We start from the raw sequence: 17,973 nt of genomic DNA, 5'->3' as shown, positions 1-17,973 counted from the left end.
CACTCTTACTCCCTGGGTCTCCATGTACTACAAGTGGTACTTAAACCATAGGTTCTAAACTACTGCTGTAATGGCACTGTCTTATATACTGCATGTAGGTTGCAGTATATAACTGCAACCTACATGACTAGAGTTGGCCTATTGACTAGAGTTGGCCTATTACCCCAACATTGTATATGCACATTATATATGGGTGAGGTCCTACAGCGAGGCACGACATGGGACCTGGGATTTAGGCCAGATTTTGCCCAATACACTGTACTTTTACAAGAAACTAAACTATAAATACCATTTTAGATTGAGATTTTTATTGTTTCATGATTCAACACATTGTGACACATTATGATAAAATAAACATCATTGTTACAATGTTATGGCAACTTATTTAAAATACACAAAGTTCATTCACAAAATCAATTTTCAGCAGACTGGTTTTCGGAACACGTTACATATTTATACCCAAGAACCATGGATAAAGTTAATATAGATTTCATTTAAACAAACAATTTGTCAGATTTTAAAGCTTGGGATTTAAAGTGAAGGCTTACTGTATGGCAGACGAAATATTGGTTTCGATAAAATTCTAGTTAACTTTATGCCATTACACCACTTCTTGTGGCAAATATAATACTACTTGCTTACCCAGATAAAAATTAACTTTTTGATGCTTTGAATTTGGTGCATTTTCTGCATGTGTATTAGGTAGATACCACTAATAACTATTAACCTGGCTTTGGCATAAAACATCCAAACGACTTTTTACTTCAGTTAGCAAATGTTCAAAAATTTAAATATTCAGCAAACATAATCAACAAATGGTTTTAGAAAAGTTAAAAACGACTGCATTATATCAAAGCTAGTAAGAATACTACAATGAAAAAATACAATATTTGCAACTTTGCCTATTCGTACACAAATACTATGTGCAAAGTTTAACCTAATACAACCTTCGCCATTCACGGTGGCGAGTGGCAAATGCCACGAATTTGCTACAAGAAAAAAGACCGAGGCACTTCAATAATACATGACAAGTACCATGGACTGTAAGATGCCATGGCACTTACATGCCACGGTTTAGTGAGATTTAAGGCTTAACCTTATACAGGTTACATGGTGAACAATCAATGCATTTGGTATGAAGTGCAAATATCTAGAACATTGGATGATTTAGCAAAACTTTAAGTTCAGATCTTAAACTACTTCAACTATATTACTAAATACGAAAAAAAAATTAAATTCATCTTGCTTTGCTACTTACATGTGTATATATATAGTGGGGTGGGGAAGACACCTTTAGCACATAATACTCAAATATCCTGATCGTGTTTTAAACGATTAACAACGGCCTATGGGAGTCGTTAGGATACAGTTTTCTAATTCTTTGAATATTCTTTGTTTACTACCAAATTGATCAAGAAAATAGAGGGAAAAAGTGTCCCATCTTCCCCACCATACTGTATAATAGTAACAGCATTGTACTGTTTAGTTTAGATTCACTGAGTCAAACCGTTTCCTCCGCAAAGTCATATTGACTTTTATAGACGCACAATAAGTGATTGCCTATGTAACAATTGAACACAAACTATTAATGAGCTGGCACGCTGTGATTGGTTGAGCCAGTACTGTTAGGAAGTAGTCTCCTATGCAGCCTGGCTTCGTCATGGCTGAGCGGTCGTGCATCATAACTGACGTGGCATATCTCAGGGAGTGTAGGAGGGCGTTTGGAACAGCCAGGATCTTGTATGGAGATAAAGTAATGAAACTATGGGGAGTGTAAATTCTATGTGAAGTTATTGCTTGGTATATAGGTGATTCTATATGTTGGTAAGGTCATGGGAAACTAGGAAATATGCGTTGACATTAAAAATAACTCACAATATTTTAAATTCTTACTTTTCAACTTGAGTTTGGTTGTAGAAATTTGTGCTTCATCATCATTTTCATCATCGCTCAGCAGTTTCTTACAAAACGCAAACGTTAGAAGTTTGTCCCGTTGTTTAACGCTCTCTTCGTTCAGTTTTGAACGCTGGAAACAAATTAAACTTTATTAGCGTGCCATACTGTAGGACCTCACTCATATAAAATAGAATGTGCATATATAATGTTGGGGTAATGAGCCAACTCTAGCCTAAATTCCAGTCTCATGGCATGCCTCACTGTGGGACCTCACTCATATAGAATAGAACCGGCACTTACACATTTTTACCCATGTTTTAACCCGACAGTGAGCATAATATAATAAACAAACACATTACCAGACCACACACCTCAATCAATGAGACATCCAGGTCGTCAACATCAGGCACAACTTGTGCCGGTGTGGTTGGAGTGCGTAGTACGTACCACGCTGCAGCGCAAGATTCAATTGAATCTAACGCTTCAACGGCTGTGAGACGCTTCAGCGGGTTTAGGGTCAATAGACCGTGAATGACATCATTGGTGTTCGCTGATGCTTGACCAGAGCTGTCAATCAAAATGGTAAATGTCAATCAAAGTTTTATGTAAAGCTGTGTTCTTGAAATGACAGTTAGGATCAAGTGTTACAGAATACTGTAATATATTATATACTTCTAGTAGTTGGGTCAGGTCTTATAGTGAGCCACATCAGGAGACTTGGGATATGGGCCAGAGTTGACCCATTACCCCAACATTGTATATGTACATTCTGTTCTATATGGGTGAGGTCCTACACTGAGGCACGTCATAGGACCTGGGATTTAGACCAGAGTCAGCCAATTGCCCCAACATTGTATATGCACATTCTATTCTATATGGGTGAGGTCCTATACTGAGGCATGTCATGGGACCTAGGAATTATGCCAGAGTTGTCCCATCACCCCAACATTGTATATGCACATTCTACTCTATATGGGTGAGGTCCTACAGTGAGGCAAGCGATGAAAACTGAAATTTATACCAGAGTTGGCTCATTACCCCCAATTTAAACCAATAACGCACATTATATACCTTGGTATTGAATATTCTGCTGTCTTAATCTTAGCAAACAGTTTCTTCGGTGCTTGGTCATAGAAAGGGAACTGTCCATACAACATTGTGTATAACACAACACCAAGGGACCACATGTCACTGGGTTTGCCAGCATACGGTTTATCTGAAAGCATTTGAGTATCTTGTTTATTAATGTGTTTGGTTAGTTTTAGTTTCTCCGCTTCTGGCAGGGCAGAACAGTCGTTATAACACGCGTGTTCTGTTTTATAAACCTCGTGCCCGCTTACGAGTTCCCACGTATGTAACTTATTTATCCTCACATGGCGGGGCAACTACAGTCGTTATAACATGCTTATTCTGTTTTATACATCTCGTGCCCGCCTAGTTACCATGTATGTAACTTTGTGGGTATAAGTGACTGGGTAAAACCAATTACAGTTCGGTTCTACACCCACTTTTGTAGAACATCAAGCCCGTATGGTACCCTCTGAAATTTAAGAACCCTAACCAATATACTACAAAATTAGGTAACAGCATTAAGCCTCAAACCCAGTACCCTCTGGTCTTGAAGTGAGAATCCTAACCAATATACTATAACAAGTTAACAACTTACCATTTAAACATACACTTTGCCCAGTATACTACAACAGTTGCATGACTTACCACTTAAAACATCAGGACTAATATAAGCCGGACACCCCAGTTGGTCAGTGAGCAAATCCCTCTCCGAGTTTAAATGGCAACCCAAGCAGAAGTTGATCAGAGTTATTTTCCGTGTTCGTTTATCCAGCACCATATTGCCTAGCTTTAAATCTCGGTGCACGACATTCATCTAAACATGTGGATTATTTGCATCTTTGGCTAAGATATTCATATGGGTGAGGGTGAGGTCCTAAAGTGAAGCATGCCATGGGACCTGGGATTTATTCCAGAGAATAAAACAACTAGATATACTCAGTACTCACTTTATGCAAAGAAACAATGACTGAAACCACTGAATGGAATATCCTTAGTGCTTCCCGTTCAGATAACCTTTTCACTTGTATCACATGTTGTTGTAGGTTAAGGTAATTATTCGTGGCAACACTTTTTTCATGGCGCACAAGACAGTCAACTATTAATCCTACACGAGGGGTGACGTCACCACTGGTTGGGTTGCACGAAGTGTCCTATGTAATGTACATAAGCTGTGTTATATATATAGTGGCATATACAATGTTTACTGTTACGTATAGCATCTATAAAGATATATATAGTAGTGTGGAAAAGATGGGACAGTTTTAGCACATAATATCCAAATATTCTGATTGTGTTTTAAACAATTAACAACGGTCCATTGGAGTTGTAAGGATACGGCTTTATAATTCTTTGAATGTTTTTTGTTTACCACCAAAGATTTTGGCACCTCTGCTTTCTCTACAACTGGCTAATAGCTTAATTCTCCCATCTGTTCTCACCTTGAACAATCCATATTGTCTTATCACACCAGGATGTGATGATAATAAAGAGAGAAGGGAGTGCTCCGTGTGGAGGAGCATTTTCCCACTTCTGGTTTCTCCAGGCTTTTGGTTTTCAGTAAACACCTGCAACAAAAACGTAAGTTAATATTCATAATCTTTTTTATCCAAAAAGAAAGTTTTAAAATGAAGTGCTGTAAGTATGGCATGAAGTTATTGCTAATTAACAAGGACTAATAAAACAGTTTCGGCATAGGTTTTGTGAAGTTTGTCGATTTGTTACTATCACTGTCCTGACATGCAAGGATAAATACGTTACATTAATTTAACATTGTTTTAATCCACCTACCTTTGCCATGAAATATTTTCCTGTGCCCTCCTTTCTTACCAAATATTGAGAAATGCATTTCACTGGACTGTTGCCTAGCAAGGGACCTGGAAAAGGAATAAAAGATATTTTGAAAATGCAAGACAGGTAATGTGTAAAATGTGTCAACAAAAAGTGGAATACAGTAACCTTGAATTGGTACTAAGGGTTGGAAAATAGATAATAATAGTTTGTAATTAACCCATAGTGTTTACAAAATATGTAATATAATAAATAACTTGAATTGGTTGCACTATTTTTTACAGGTGTTTATATAAGTTATGTTGTATTTGACCGACACTCACTGGCGTCGATTTATATGGTGCAGGGTATGCAGGCCTACCCTGGGAATTTTACAGGGGTTGCAGCAACCCCTACCTTGTATTCAAGTGTGATGTCGCAACCCTTACGTTTTTATAAAATCGACGCCACTACCGACACTTCAGTATTTTTTACATTAAGTTTTGACCAGGTGTTTATTTATGACCAACACTTAAGTATTTCACCAACACTGACATTCCCCACCTATAAGGAAAGGTCCAATCCTATTCTTCCTTGTATGTTTGGCTGGGTTTGCTTTCACTTTCTTGATTTCACTTTCATTGAGTTGATTAGAAGGATAGGTTGCAGGTTTGCTTGGTTTGGTAGTTTCTGTGGAGATAAATATTAAGCTGTGTTACATACTTAGTTAGTATGTTATGTTTAGACTTTTTTTCTAAAAATGTAGCGTATTTGCAGGGTTATATTTGACCAACTCAGTGTTAGATAAGACAACAGTGAGTGTTATATAAAGACCAGCTTGGTACTTGTAACATTCACTCTTGTCTCATCTAACACTGAAAATGTACAAAAGGTGTTAATGAAATGAGCAAAACCTGGCCTAAATCCCAGGTCCACAACAAGAACCTCACCCATATAGAATAAAATCAGAAGCATATGAGGCAAGGGGTGTTGTTTTATATAGACATACTTTTAACTTAAACATATTAGACCCTCTACATACCTGGTTCATTAGCAGCAGCCATATCAGTCCAAACCACTTTCTTTTTCACTGGTTGTGACTTTGAAGATAGAATAGATTTCTTAACAAATGAAGACTTGGAAGTGGTTGCTGAAGGTTCTTGGCTCAAAACCTCACTGTGTGGGGCGCTACAACTTTGTTTCTGTAAAATATATGGAAAAATATAATTTTAATAGATGGTAGTAGTTAGTAGTAGTATCTAGTATATGTTATATGCTTGGCAGTTTGGCTGCTTGGGAAAGACAATTGCCAGCCAAACAAATTGTTATCCATACAGATAAAAGCAATTATTTACAAAGTTACATACATGGTAACTCGAAAGCAGGCACGAGGTGTATGGAACAGAACACCCGTGTTATTATGACTGTTGTTGCCCCGCCATGCGAGGACAAATAAGTTACATACGTGGTAACTCGAAAGCGGGCACGAAGTGTATGAAACAGAACACCCGTGTTATTATGACTGTTGTTGCCCCGCTATGCGAGGACAAATAAGTTACATACGTGGTAACTCCTAAGCGGGCAAGTGGTGTACGAAACAGAATACCCGTGTTATTATGACTGTTGTTGCCCCGCCATGCGAGGATAAATAAGTTACATAAAGAAGTGTACGAAACAGAACACCTGTTATAACAACTGGCGTTATTCTGCCACACAAGGATAATATCATTCAAACAAAGTAAAATAGAAAGTAGTTCAATGCACAGGTTAAGATATAGCGTTACCATTCATCTCACCTTTTCAACAACTTGCTTTACTCGACATTTCTTCTCAGCTTTGTAATCACAAACTAAAATATAAAATTAGTTTAAACTTTGAACTATAGTAGGGTGGGGGAAGATAAGACACCTCTTTATTCTATATTTTATAAAAATGGTATATTACTCTTAATGGCGCACACCTTGTCAATATTTTGGGGTGCTGACAACTAAAGGTCAGCCGAAATTTACGTTTTACCGATAATCAGTATCAGTCAAAATGCGCGGATAATACATTGATATATAAAATAGTTCGTGCGAAGATATTTTGTTTTATTTTCACTTACCTTTGGTTTCTACTGGAGTAGCAACGTTGGTCTGTGGATTATACACAGTAGCTTTACTATGGACAACTAATGGGGTTCGATTGAGTTTTCTTGCCTGAGGTTGTTCTGCTACATCTTGGTGTTTGATTGACAGGTTGCTGGTCGTTGGAATTTTCCTCTGGGTATCAGATATAGTGGTTGGGTAAGGGGGAGGTGGGGGTCTTATAGTAGACGTGGGTAAATACCCTGGTTGGTATACTATAGTAGAACCATTGGGGCAAAAATTGGACCCAGTTGCGGGCTTTTTGGTAGGGGGTTCTAAAACTTCGGTATTGTGCAGGGTGTTGGGGTAATTAGGGTGAGATGGAAAATCCCCATGGTTGAGAATAGGGAACTGGTATTGGTTGCAGCGTAGTAAGCCCATATCTCCAGCGCTGTGAGCTCTTTTACGACTGTTGTGTAACTCCTGTAGGTGACATGGTATGTTTGATGTCCCCGAAGCGAATACGTCGTCGTTTTCATCTTCGTTGTTCATTTCCTGGTTGTCTTTAGACTTGGCGATCACGCTTTCTGAGCAGAGAAAGTTTCGGAGACGCTGCTGCGGAAATATCGGCATTCTTCCATTAGGTGTCATGTAGAAGAAGGGAGCAGCGTTGGTCGGCATGGCAACGGGGTATCCGGGAACGTAGTATGCCGGTTGGCATGAAGATGAGTTGAACCGTTGGTAATATGGGTGGATGTGGCCGCTAGAGGGAGCTGTAGGATTACGGTTATCACAGTTGGTATCGATCTGTGTCAGGTTGTGAGGTCCTGGGTTTTGAAGGTGAATGGTGGGGTTACCATGTTGAGTTGATCTCTGAAATAAAGATATATTTATGAATGTAACTTATTTACCCTCGCGTGGGAGGCAAAGACAGTCATTATAACACACATTGATATGCACGTTCTGTTCTATATGGTTGCGGTCCTACAGCATGTCATGCCACAGTTGGATTTTACAAATTTTGACAATTAAGAAATTAAGAAATATCTACCGGGTCCTTAGGGTGGGCATTGAAAGAGTTGTAACTTTGATGACGAGTGTGTCTTGTCAATCCTTCGTTAGAATTATTGTTGGCATTCTCTGTAGGTTCATTCACGACCGTTCTTTTGCCTTGAAATCGAACTCTACGCTGTTGTAGCTTCTTTAGGTGTTGTAGTCTCGCTTTTTCCATGTTTTAGAATGTTATTATTGCTAAAAAAACACACCAACTTCACATTTTCTATCAAAACAATGCAAAAAGTGCTGTCCGCGCCTTTCTCTATTCACTAACAATATGAGAATTGTTACCGTCATGCACTGATAATTTGGTCATTTAAATGGAAACATTTGGGGACAACAGAAGTTAAGGACTTGTTTAACAGTTATTTATTTCATTTTAGACAAAATAGGTACATGAAACAATATATTGTTTTATTTACAAAACCAATAGATGTTGTCATTATATTTTAAAACGATCTTTGTTTGTGTATAATAAACAACTGAGATACTGCAATTGTTCAAATGTGCAGTAATATTCAAATGCATACGGTTTTACAAATTATATTATGCCATTTCAAGGCCCGCGAGATACAAAACGCTTTAATATCTATTCTGTCTTCGGCTTTGCGATGGTTGCTAATGTAAATAACATGCAGTACTTCTTCTTTTGCTTTGAAAGGTACAAAAAGTATTAAAAGGTCGATTTTAGATGTTCCGTGTACGAAATGGAATCTTGGCGTAATTTTAGAAACGAAGTGTACGATTTAGACCGGCGAGAGCTTATTTCTTTGAGCTCTTTAAAGCAATGGACGTTTTCCATAGTTTTGGCCATTCTAGTTTTCATGTACACATGGAAATGGGCATTTCCGAAGCCGAATTACGACCATTATCCTGAAGCTTTGAGACCGAGCGATTCTCAAATACGTCAACATGAATTTGCACTACGTATGGGTGTAGCCCGTCGAATGCAGCTTAAAGAAATGAACATTGTAGTTTTTGCATGCGATTCTCACGTCCAAAACGACGCTGCACATGACGCTCTTGTTACAATGAAATCCGCTGCTATACTCACGTCTAAAATCGTGCATTTTCATATCTTTACAGAAGACAGACTGTACCATATTTTTATGTCTGAATTGGACAAGTGGCCTAACAAAATTAAACACAGAGTTGCGTTTCATTTTCACCATGCAACATATCCTGAATCTATTTTCCAACTAAACAACACTTTTGACACTTCTTCTTGCCAACTGTCATTTCTTTTCTTGCCTAATATTCTCTCTAAATTAGAGCATGTTATTTACGTCAAAAGTGGGTCTATATTTCTAACTAGCCCCGACAGTTTGTGGGGAAATTTACTAGAATATACAGAGCATAATGCTATATCACTTTTACCGCTGTATAAAAAAGAACAAAGCTCTAAAAAGCAGGAAAATGATCAAGTAATCCAGCAAATTTTCCACTCTGATATAATGCTTTTTGACATGGCAAGAATTAGGGAAACTGTATTTGAAATCCCTATTCAAAAACAAGGCAGTGATTTCCCAATTACGAGAGAGAATTATGGTACAATTAAAACAACATGGCAGCCTTATATGTTGCTTACTGTTTGCAAACTATTTGAAAATTGGTTCAAGTCTCCTGCAAAAGATATTTTAAATATCATCGCCTTTTTTAACCCAGATGTAGTGAACCAACTACCTTGTTCTTGGGGTTGCAATGATGCTTCACAGTACCTTCTTACACCTCACAACAACATTGCTGATAAACAGTTTTACAATCGTGTCCGATGCCTAATTAATGCTGTTGACTTCAAAAATATGAGCTCGACTGTGTTAAAGTTAGAATCATTCTTTTTAAAATGGTATAACTATGGTTTGTGTTAAGGTTTTTGATAAATTCATGCGATTTTTGCACAATTTTTAAAGCTGTATAATAATTAGAACGCTTCTTTTTTATAGCTAGGTCATGACAGTAATTTTAAAATGTTTTATAAGCTTTATATTACTACCTAGTACCTACCATGTGTCAACTTAAAAAAATAGACTGTTTTAAATTCCTTGTGTATGTATAATGTTTGTTTTATGATGTTTTCATATATTTCTTTCGAATCAAGGTGCTTTATTTAATTTCTTGCAATGTACTTAGTAATATAGATACAATAAAAGGAATGAATGTAACTTTTATCTTTGAGTAACAGCAACAGTTGTTATAACACAGGTGTTGTTTCATACACCTTGTGCGAGGTCACCATGTATATACCTTATTTATCCTCGCGAGGCAATGATAGTCGTTATAACACAGGCGTTCTATTTTACACAAGAAGGCCCAAGTTTAGGTTACATAAGAAACACAACTCATCATGGAAAATTTTCTCATCTTTTATTAAAAACCGTTTCGTTTTATAAAGCCATGTTAGAATGATTGTAAATTGTCACAATAGCGGACCAGCAGCATTACTTCAGCACAAAATTTCCAGAATTTGGGTGACAATCCCCATTTTGAATTGATACAAAAAACTTTGGGTCAACTGCTAAAATATAGTTGAATGAAAACATGTGAAATGTTTCTTCTTTGTTGATCAATAATCACGATTCATTACAAACAAGTCTGTTAATACCGCTGCTGCCTTTGATCTCGCGGCAGTGAAATTGCTATGTCCATAAAATTTCCGATTTGGAATTTTTGAGAAGCGAGACTAATGGCGTCATCAGGGCCCTTATGCCCGCCGACGGTCTGTCCAATGTCCTTTAACCTGCAGCATAAGGAAGTGTCATGTTATTGTTACAATTCCCTCTTTGGGAAGCATAATATTTAGATAGCTATATGATAATATATCCTGTGTTATATGATAATACTAATGGTGTAGATAATACTTAATGTGTTACAGTAATTGTAACTATTACAATACATAAACTGTTTCTACCCAGTTTTATAAGGGTGAGGTCCTTTGGTAAGCCACACCTAAAGCCAGATACTTGTTGCCCAGTATCTTCTGTATGAGTGAAGTCTCCAGTGAGGCGTGGTATGTAGGCTTATTGGTCCATTACCCTTTTTTATTCCTTATCAATCAGACCCTATTGAGGGCAAAGTATATTCAATGCACAGTAATACCTGTATCTGCCCATGGTCCCAGGATATACTGCAGCAAACTTGAATGTGGTCCCCTTTCTTCTTGCATCTGGTCGTACTTCTTTGACTAAGCTTGTTAATTCTTTAAGTGTGGCATCCATCCTGGAAAAACAACAGTGGTTATCATGCCTGCCTCTAACCCAGAGTTAATGGGTTCAAGGCGTGTCGTAAAAAATCCCAAAAATTAATCACCCACTAAGTAACACACATGGTAACACGTAAGCGGGCACGAGGTGTATGAAACAGAACACCCATGTTATAACGACTGTCATTGCCCTACCATGTGAGGATAAATACGTTACACTCATTCCCCACACACCATGTATATATTTGAAGTTCATTTCCTGGCAACGAGGTTCTTGAAAATTCTTCCATTCTATGATGTCTACCGTTGTCTGAAACGAACACACGAAGCAGTAGAGGGCACGTCTTTTCCCGGTCGACCGGTTTGGTCTCTATGACCTTCTCGGGCACCACTGGTGCATCTTGTGCAACACTGCGCAATCTGTCTTCAATTCTACCTTGAGGCATCTTAACTTAAAATCCCTATGACCTAACGAGAAAAAGTGCGAAAAATAGAAACATTATACAAGCTTAAAATAGAAACAATATACAATTTAATATAGAAACATTATATTAGCGGACTTTTAAACAACTCATGCAAGTTTTTATATGCCCATTTCGTACATTAACTAACATAATACCAATATCTATGAAACACATATTAAAGACTGAATTTCACAGATTGATTGTAGTTTAACAATGACCATTATATTTTAACAATGAAACCATGCATTTAAAAGATTGTACGAAATAAAATGACAGAAAAATAAACTTCTATACAAATAGTCAAATACCAGTAAAAACATACAACTCAAAAAAGTCACAATTACAACTTAGACACAAGTGTGTTTTAAACTGTCATTTTTTAATCTTATTTTGGGCTGTAAGACGTGACATGTGACAGTGCTGTTATTTTGGATTTTATCTTAAGAAATGTACAAGGAAATAAATATTTAAAGTTAAAAATGTTTATATGTTTGTTTGCATAATTTAAACTGCCAATTGTGTACGTTTTTATTTAGGTTTTGAGATAACACCATTTTAACTTTTATCTTAAGAGTTTTATTTACAATAAATGTTTGTTTAGTTTTATTTAAGCATTTTTAAACATGTGCGTTTACATTATTTAAGACGTAGTCTGTACAATTTTATTTAGGTTGTAAGATTTAACAGTCGTTCTATTTAAGATTTCATGTTATGAGAACTAAAACTTGTGTGGAAGCGAACACGGAAACACGCAAAGATGGAAACAATAACAATAATATTGCAAAACCACAAGAGCTGGATTTATCCTTTAAAAGTTTTACTCAAACTATTTTCAGTAGAATTAAAATATGGGCTTGTTTTAAAGATTTGGCAAAGAAAAGGCAGAAACAGCTAGAGAGAACATGGCATGCCTATGGTTTGGTACATAAACTGGTTTTAACAAGTTGGAAAATTTTTTCGTTGTGAAAAGTTGGAAAAGCCTTAACTCGTAAATATTAGTAGACAACATAGACTGACAAAGCCAAAATTATTGGAGGGTAAAATGACAATTTTCACCCTAATATAATATTGCTATTTTGTGTTTTAATGATTTGTTGCAAATTAAATGACTTTGAGGGGGGATTTTAAAATTAGGTTTTAGATTAAAAACTGGGATATTTTAGACATTTTGCTCCAAATCAAACAAAGGCACCGTTGTAATATTTGATTGACAATGCAAAAAAATATATGTCAGTTTTAAAAATTAAGCGACAATTTAACAATTAATAATTTCAACATAATTAGTGCAAAAGAAACCAAACCTGGGGTGGAAGTGTGGGCTATCCTTGCCTCCCCTGAATTTTATAAAGTTTGGTGCCTATGAATAGTGCAACAATATTTGAAAGTTCAAAAAATATCAACTTTAGAACAGTGTCTGTCTATTATGCTATTATTATCATTACGCACCAGTTATAAATATTTTGTTTTAGAAACGCAACTGTTGAAAATAGACTAGTTCCAAGGTGTAAAACAGGATACACAAAAACCATTCAAAAAACTGCTAAGTTGCAAAGTTAGTAAGCAAAGGGGACCTATGACATCATAAAGCAAATACGTTAATCATTATGAAGCGATAATTACAAGAATATACATAAAGATTGTTCATTCAAAGATAGCCTGATAAAATATACTCTTAATAAAATGAACAAAATATAAAAGACAACTTTGTTCTGAGTTAAAATTCCTAATCATATATCTGCCATTACTTAACTATTAGGAGTTAAAATTCTTATATTGACTGTTTAAAAAAACCTCCTAAATTTCAAAGTACCTCCCAAAGTAAAAGTCAACTAAATATTAAAGGTACAGAAGCTTGGTGGGTGTAAAATTATAAACATTTAGAAAAAAAAAGCTTTTACATTATTAATATGGTCAAACTAACTCAAACATTTGAGCTTAAAATTCGTCTTGGTATTTAAAAGTAACTATTATATTCTTATAGCTAATTGGAAGCAAACATGCATTACAATAATGCAGGAAATCAGTGGCGCAGCCAGAAAAAAAATAAGAGGGGCGGTTTAATAAAAAATTTTCAAAAGATTTTTTTTAATTATTATTTTTTTTGGTTTAAAAGGGCGGGGTCGCGGGTCGCGACCCCCTAAACTCCCCCTCTGGCTGCGCCACTGCATGAAATTATAATACCGTGGTTATGCTGTGGTTTGGAAACAGCATATGCATAAAGTTACATAATACACAAAAATCCAACAATATGCCAAAAAATACAACTGATCCTAATCCAATAAAAATAAACAAATAAAATTAAGCATTTAGGCCAGTGCACATATATATCGTCTTAAAGGAATTTTCACTGGAAATCAGCGATAAGATCCGGCGAAAATTCAAAGTTTATAATCTCATCGTACGCTAGCTGTTTCCATTCATCAATCGATATTTCTGCGTCTTCGTAAGATTTGTCGTACAGTGGGGCGCTCGGTTCATCATCGGGGTCGTGGAACTTCTCAAGGTAGGGGTGTTGTAGCGCTTCGCTGGCAGTTAGTCGGCAATCAGTGTCAAGCACCAGCATTCTTTCAAGCAGGTCCACGGCTTTGGGGTTGGCGCCGACAAAAACATTGACAAATTCCTTCTTAGGGATTATGGGAAGCGTTTTGATGAAATTTCTCGCCGATTGCGAGATTATTTTCTCCAATAAATCCTCTCTCGGCGTCCCGCAAAGATTCATTATTGACTTTAACTGGTCAATATGATCAGAGCCCGGGAATAGGGTCTTTCCAGTGAGCAGCTCGGCCATAATGCAACCAACAGACCATAGATCTACAGTCTGGTTGTAGTGCATCCAGTTTAACATAATTTCAGGCGCTCTATACCATCGCGTTGCAACGTATCCGGTCATTTGGTCATCTGTGAGTCTAGCCAGACCAAAGTCAAGAATTTTCAGTTCACAGTCTTCGTTCACTGCTATATTGCTTGGTTTGAGATCTCGATGTATGATCCCTGCAGAGTGAATGTACTTCAAACCCCTTAGGATTTGATAAATTAAAAACTGGACGTGGTCGTCTGTCAACTTCTGTGATTTTATGATCTGGTTAAGGTCTGCGCCCATTAAGTGTGTGACGAGGTACATGTCCGTGAATCCCTCCAATGTAGTAGCTGGTGTGAAGACGTCCAACAGCCCGATAACATTCTCATGATGCATGTGTTTCAGTAACCTCAGTTCCCTGTATGTTCGCTTAGCGTGCGTCACAGATTGAAACGGTCTTGCCAACTTTTTGACGGCCATTCTCATTTTAAGCTCAGAGTTATAAGTAGAACACACACTCCCATAAGCACCGCAGCCTATAGGGATCAAGTCCTCATACTTTGAAGGAACCTCCCAGTCAGTTTTATTCAACTCATAATGGTTGAACGTTATGCTCGCCATGTTGTTTGTCATTTCAGCCATTTTGTTAATGTTTTGATAATTTTTAATAAAAATAAACTTTAAAATATTCCTAGCAAGATCTACTTGCTAACCAAGATGTTAAAATTTAATTTATGGCTTTAATTTAAATTTAATTTCAATTTAATTTAGTTTTAAGTTAAACATAATATAGTAGAGTGGGGGAAGATACTATATATTAAGTTTTTACTCTTCGAATACGATATGAAGATCAGATAAATTAACCAATGAGAATGGAGTTAGCAGATTAAATATGGCAGGTTAGTATTTACTGCTAACAAGTTTTATTTTTTTTAAATTTGGGGCTGAAACAATTGCGCTTTTTGATAATTTTAATTAAATTACTTTTTAACCCGAATTTTGTCTGCCGGAAGATATAAAAATAAATAAGATTCCTGACAAAGTTGGTATTCTAAACTGTCAAGTTTAAGATTAATTTAATTATACATCAGGTTTGATATTACAAAACAAATTTAAAATAAAATAAAAGTACATTTTGTTATTTATAATTTCTGCCAACTATTTTGCACATCACAAAATGCACCAAAAAAATTCCTAGCAAATATAAAACAATATATATAATATAAGTCGATACTTTAGCGAAAAAAGCCACAACAGTTAGCAAAATATTCTTAACACGTATTCTAAAGTTAGTACGTCTGCAAAATTTGAACTGAATCGCGAAAAATTAAAATCTCATTTTACAATTAAACCAGACTTATAAATTGTTACCCGTAATAGCTAATTACTAAGCAATTTCCTAAATCTAGACCTTAGTTCTAATTATAAAACAGGAACTTAACGTTAATTACATGATTAAACTTTTCGACCCCTGAATTAAATTGTTTTAAATTGCGTCACCGTGCGGCAAAATGAGATAAAATATTTAAAAAAAAATTTTCGTTTCTGTTTGGGGAACAGCTTTTACAGAAAGTGTAAACCAATATTGTAGGCTGATTAAACACTATATCAGTTGATTTAACATTTTAATAATTTCAGAAATTTTCAAATATTAATATAAACTTCTTTTTCAGCTTCAAATATAATTAAACTGAAAAGTAACAAGAGAGCATAGCTCTAATAATTAGCCACGGTTGTTACGAAATCAATAAGAAAGAGAAAATAAACTTATAGTACTGTGGGGGTAGACGGGACAACTTTTCATCCCATTTTATCGTCCAACTTGGTGGTAAAAACGAAAAAAAAAATTTAAAGAATTATTAAACCGTATGCTCAAGATCCATCTTCCCCTACCCTACTATTAAATATACCCAGAAAAGTTTGTCGCACGACCGTAAATAATCTTTACCAGCGTCGAATAAATTTCATTTGCGATAAGTTAGGTAATAGAACTTCTTCAATATACCATAATGTGATGGTTAATATGGGGAAGCAGTAGATTTAATCTTTAATTTTACTCTACAACAAATATACTGAAGTCTCGAGACTAAATATCTACAACTTACGTCTTTCTAATAAACGGTTTTTCGTGTCCAATTTTCTGGCAACCGTGTAAATGTGGTGGTTGATATGGGGAAGCAGTTGATTTCATCTTTAATTTTACCTCATAATATAGTGAAGTATCGAGATTGAACGTGTACAACTTACGTCTCTCTAGTAACCGTTTTTCGTGTCTAATATTATGGCAACCGTGTGAATTTACGTCTTCTTTGCGTAAGCTCAAAGTACAATAATTAAGGCGTACTAACTGGACGTTTTATTTACCTTTTACCGTGTGTGTTTCTATTATAAAATGGTTGCCCAAATATTGGACACGTCTTTTCATGAATACTGTTTCGTGCGTTGTTCTCCGCCACCGTTGTCTCGTCAATAAAGAAGTCAATAATTTGTTGAGTTGTGTGCTAGTTATTTCAATCATTTGGATGAGGTTTACGATAGAGCGCGCGTAGAGAAGAACAACCATTTATGACCACCCTCTACAATATGTATGACAGGTGTAGTCTATAAAAAGACACCTATGTTATAAATCGGCCACCTTATTGACCGAAGCGTTTATAAGTTTAACAGATGTATACGACTGTAATGCAAATTTGTGTTATAGTGCTGCTGTGAGGCGAGATGGGATACCGGTAGCTAAATCCCACATTTCTTGATCGTGTTTTAACAATTCACATCCCATTTTAGAGTTGTGGGGATACGGTTATATGATGTTGTAAATATTCTTTGTTTGCAATCAAAAATCAAATGGTAGCCTATTATGGCAAATAAAACATTGACTCACCACCCGCCATACTAATATAACACATTTAACTTTGACTCCAAGCAAAGTCTAATTAAACTCCTGAGTGGAACATACTAACGAAGTAACATATGTGGTAACTCGCACAAAGTGTATGAATACACGTGTTATAACGACTGTCGTTTTCCGGCCACGCGAGGATACAGTAAGTTACATTCATACTTCGTTCAGTGTGCTTTATTTATACTATAAGAAAACATTTACAAATCTGATTTGACTTTGCACCCGAAACCGAAATATAAATAGAATTACAAACGAAACTATTTACCAAACATATTACGTTGCCATAGCTAACACGGGTTGGTATTAAATGAACGAATAAATGTAACTTGATTATCCTCGCGTGGTGGGGCAACGACAATCGTTACAGCACAGGTGTTCTGTTTCATACACCTCTTGTCCGCTTACATGTTACCATGTAGACCTATATTGCTCTGTGGGTGATATTGAATTCAAAATAAGCACGACCGGAAACGATCTACGATTTTTTCGGTAAAAATAAAAACATTTTCAACAAACTGTTCGTATCGAAACGAGAACATCGGCTTATTTTGAAACATTACTGAGTATGTGAAACCGCTTTTACTTTTTTTTGTTTCGGGTAAATTACAACTAAAGTATTATCAATGTTTAAAATAATATAAATCTGGTTTGCGTTTATGTTTGTTGCTATATTGAAAATAAGACATAAAATAGGAAGTTAGTCACAGACAGTATAACAATACGGGCAGTAATATGCTACGGTAAACGAACGTTTT

The 17,973-nt window shown here is 36.1% G+C and overlaps 4 protein-coding genes across 4 annotated transcripts; 1 reads left to right on the top strand and 3 right to left on the bottom strand.

Annotated features, from left to right (window-relative positions):
• Positions 1-286: 286 nt before the first annotated feature.
• LOC149735109 (uncharacterized) lies at positions 287-8,153 on the bottom strand. The gene is made up of 13 exons (XM_089879747.1): positions 7,852-8,153; positions 6,839-7,673; positions 6,531-6,583; positions 5,777-5,936; positions 5,299-5,424; positions 4,756-4,841; positions 4,407-4,532; positions 3,915-4,118; positions 3,613-3,781; positions 2,968-3,112; positions 2,268-2,463; positions 1,894-2,026; positions 287-1,737 (listed from the first exon to the last, which is right to left on the bottom strand). Exons 1-13 carry the CDS (start codon positions 8,029-8,031, stop codon positions 1,586-1,588), a joined length of 2,565 nt encoding a protein of 854 aa, XP_089735873.1. The 5' UTR covers positions 8,032-8,153; the 3' UTR covers positions 287-1,585.
• A 144-nt stretch (positions 8,154-8,297) lies between these two features.
• On the top strand, positions 8,298-10,018 carry LOC149735108 (glucoside xylosyltransferase 2-like). The gene has a single exon (XM_089879808.1). The coding sequence runs from the start codon at positions 8,564-8,566 to the stop codon at positions 9,722-9,724; it is 1,161 nt and encodes a 386-aa protein (XP_089735934.1). The 5' UTR covers positions 8,298-8,563; the 3' UTR covers positions 9,725-10,018.
• A 185-nt stretch (positions 10,019-10,203) lies between these two features.
• LOC149735107 (histone deacetylase complex subunit SAP18-like) lies at positions 10,204-11,525 on the bottom strand. The gene is made up of 3 exons (XM_089879854.1): positions 11,290-11,525; positions 10,953-11,072; positions 10,204-10,593 (listed from the first exon to the last, which is right to left on the bottom strand). Exons 1-3 carry the CDS (start codon positions 11,499-11,501, stop codon positions 10,452-10,454), a joined length of 474 nt encoding a protein of 157 aa, XP_089735980.1. The 5' UTR covers positions 11,502-11,525; the 3' UTR covers positions 10,204-10,451.
• On the bottom strand, positions 11,524-15,468 carry LOC149735106 (mitogen-activated protein kinase 14-like). The gene has a single exon (XM_089879819.1). The coding sequence runs from the start codon at positions 14,956-14,958 to the stop codon at positions 13,864-13,866; it is 1,095 nt and encodes a 364-aa protein (XP_089735945.1). The 5' UTR covers positions 14,959-15,468; the 3' UTR covers positions 11,524-13,863.
• Positions 15,469-17,973: the final 2,505 nt, after the last annotated feature.

Source organism: Ciona robusta, chromosome 6 (genome assembly GCF_009617815.1).
Source record: "Ciona robusta chromosome 6, ASM961781v2".
Lineage (NCBI taxonomy): Eukaryota > Metazoa > Chordata > Ascidiacea > Phlebobranchia > Cionidae > Ciona > Ciona robusta.
Note: the sequence above shows the minus strand (reverse complement) of the source record. Positions and strands in the feature narration are given on the sequence as shown.

Coding starts and splice junctions, on each gene's coding strand:
- LOC149735108 (XM_089879808.1), top strand. CDS start 8,564: ATGGAATCTTGGCGTAATTTTAGAAACGAAGTGTACGATTTAGACCGG.
- LOC149735106 (XM_089879819.1), bottom strand. CDS start 14,958: ATGGCTGAAATGACAAACAACATGGCGAGCATAACGTTCAACCATTAT.
- LOC149735107 (XM_089879854.1), bottom strand. CDS start 11,501: ATGCCTCAAGGTAGAATTGAAGACAGATTGCGCAGTGTTGCACAAGAT. Junction 11,073..11,289: donor GAACTTCAAATATATACATG/GTGTGTGGGGAA, acceptor TTGTTTTTCCAG/GATGGATGCCACACTTAAAG. Junction 10,594..10,952: donor GGGACCATGGGCAGATACAG/GTATTACTGTGC, acceptor CTTATGCTGCAG/GTTAAAGGACATTGGACAGA.
- LOC149735109 (XM_089879747.1), bottom strand. CDS start 8,031: ATGGAAAAAGCGAGACTACAACACCTAAAGAAGCTACAACAGCGTAGA. Junction 5,425..5,776: donor GGCTGCTGCTAATGAACCAG/GTATGTAGAGGG, acceptor TTATCTCCACAG/AAACTACCAAACCAAGCAAA. Junction 4,533..4,755: donor GAAAATATTTCATGGCAAAG/GTAGGTGGATTA, acceptor TTTTTGTTGCAG/GTGTTTACTGAAAACCAAAA.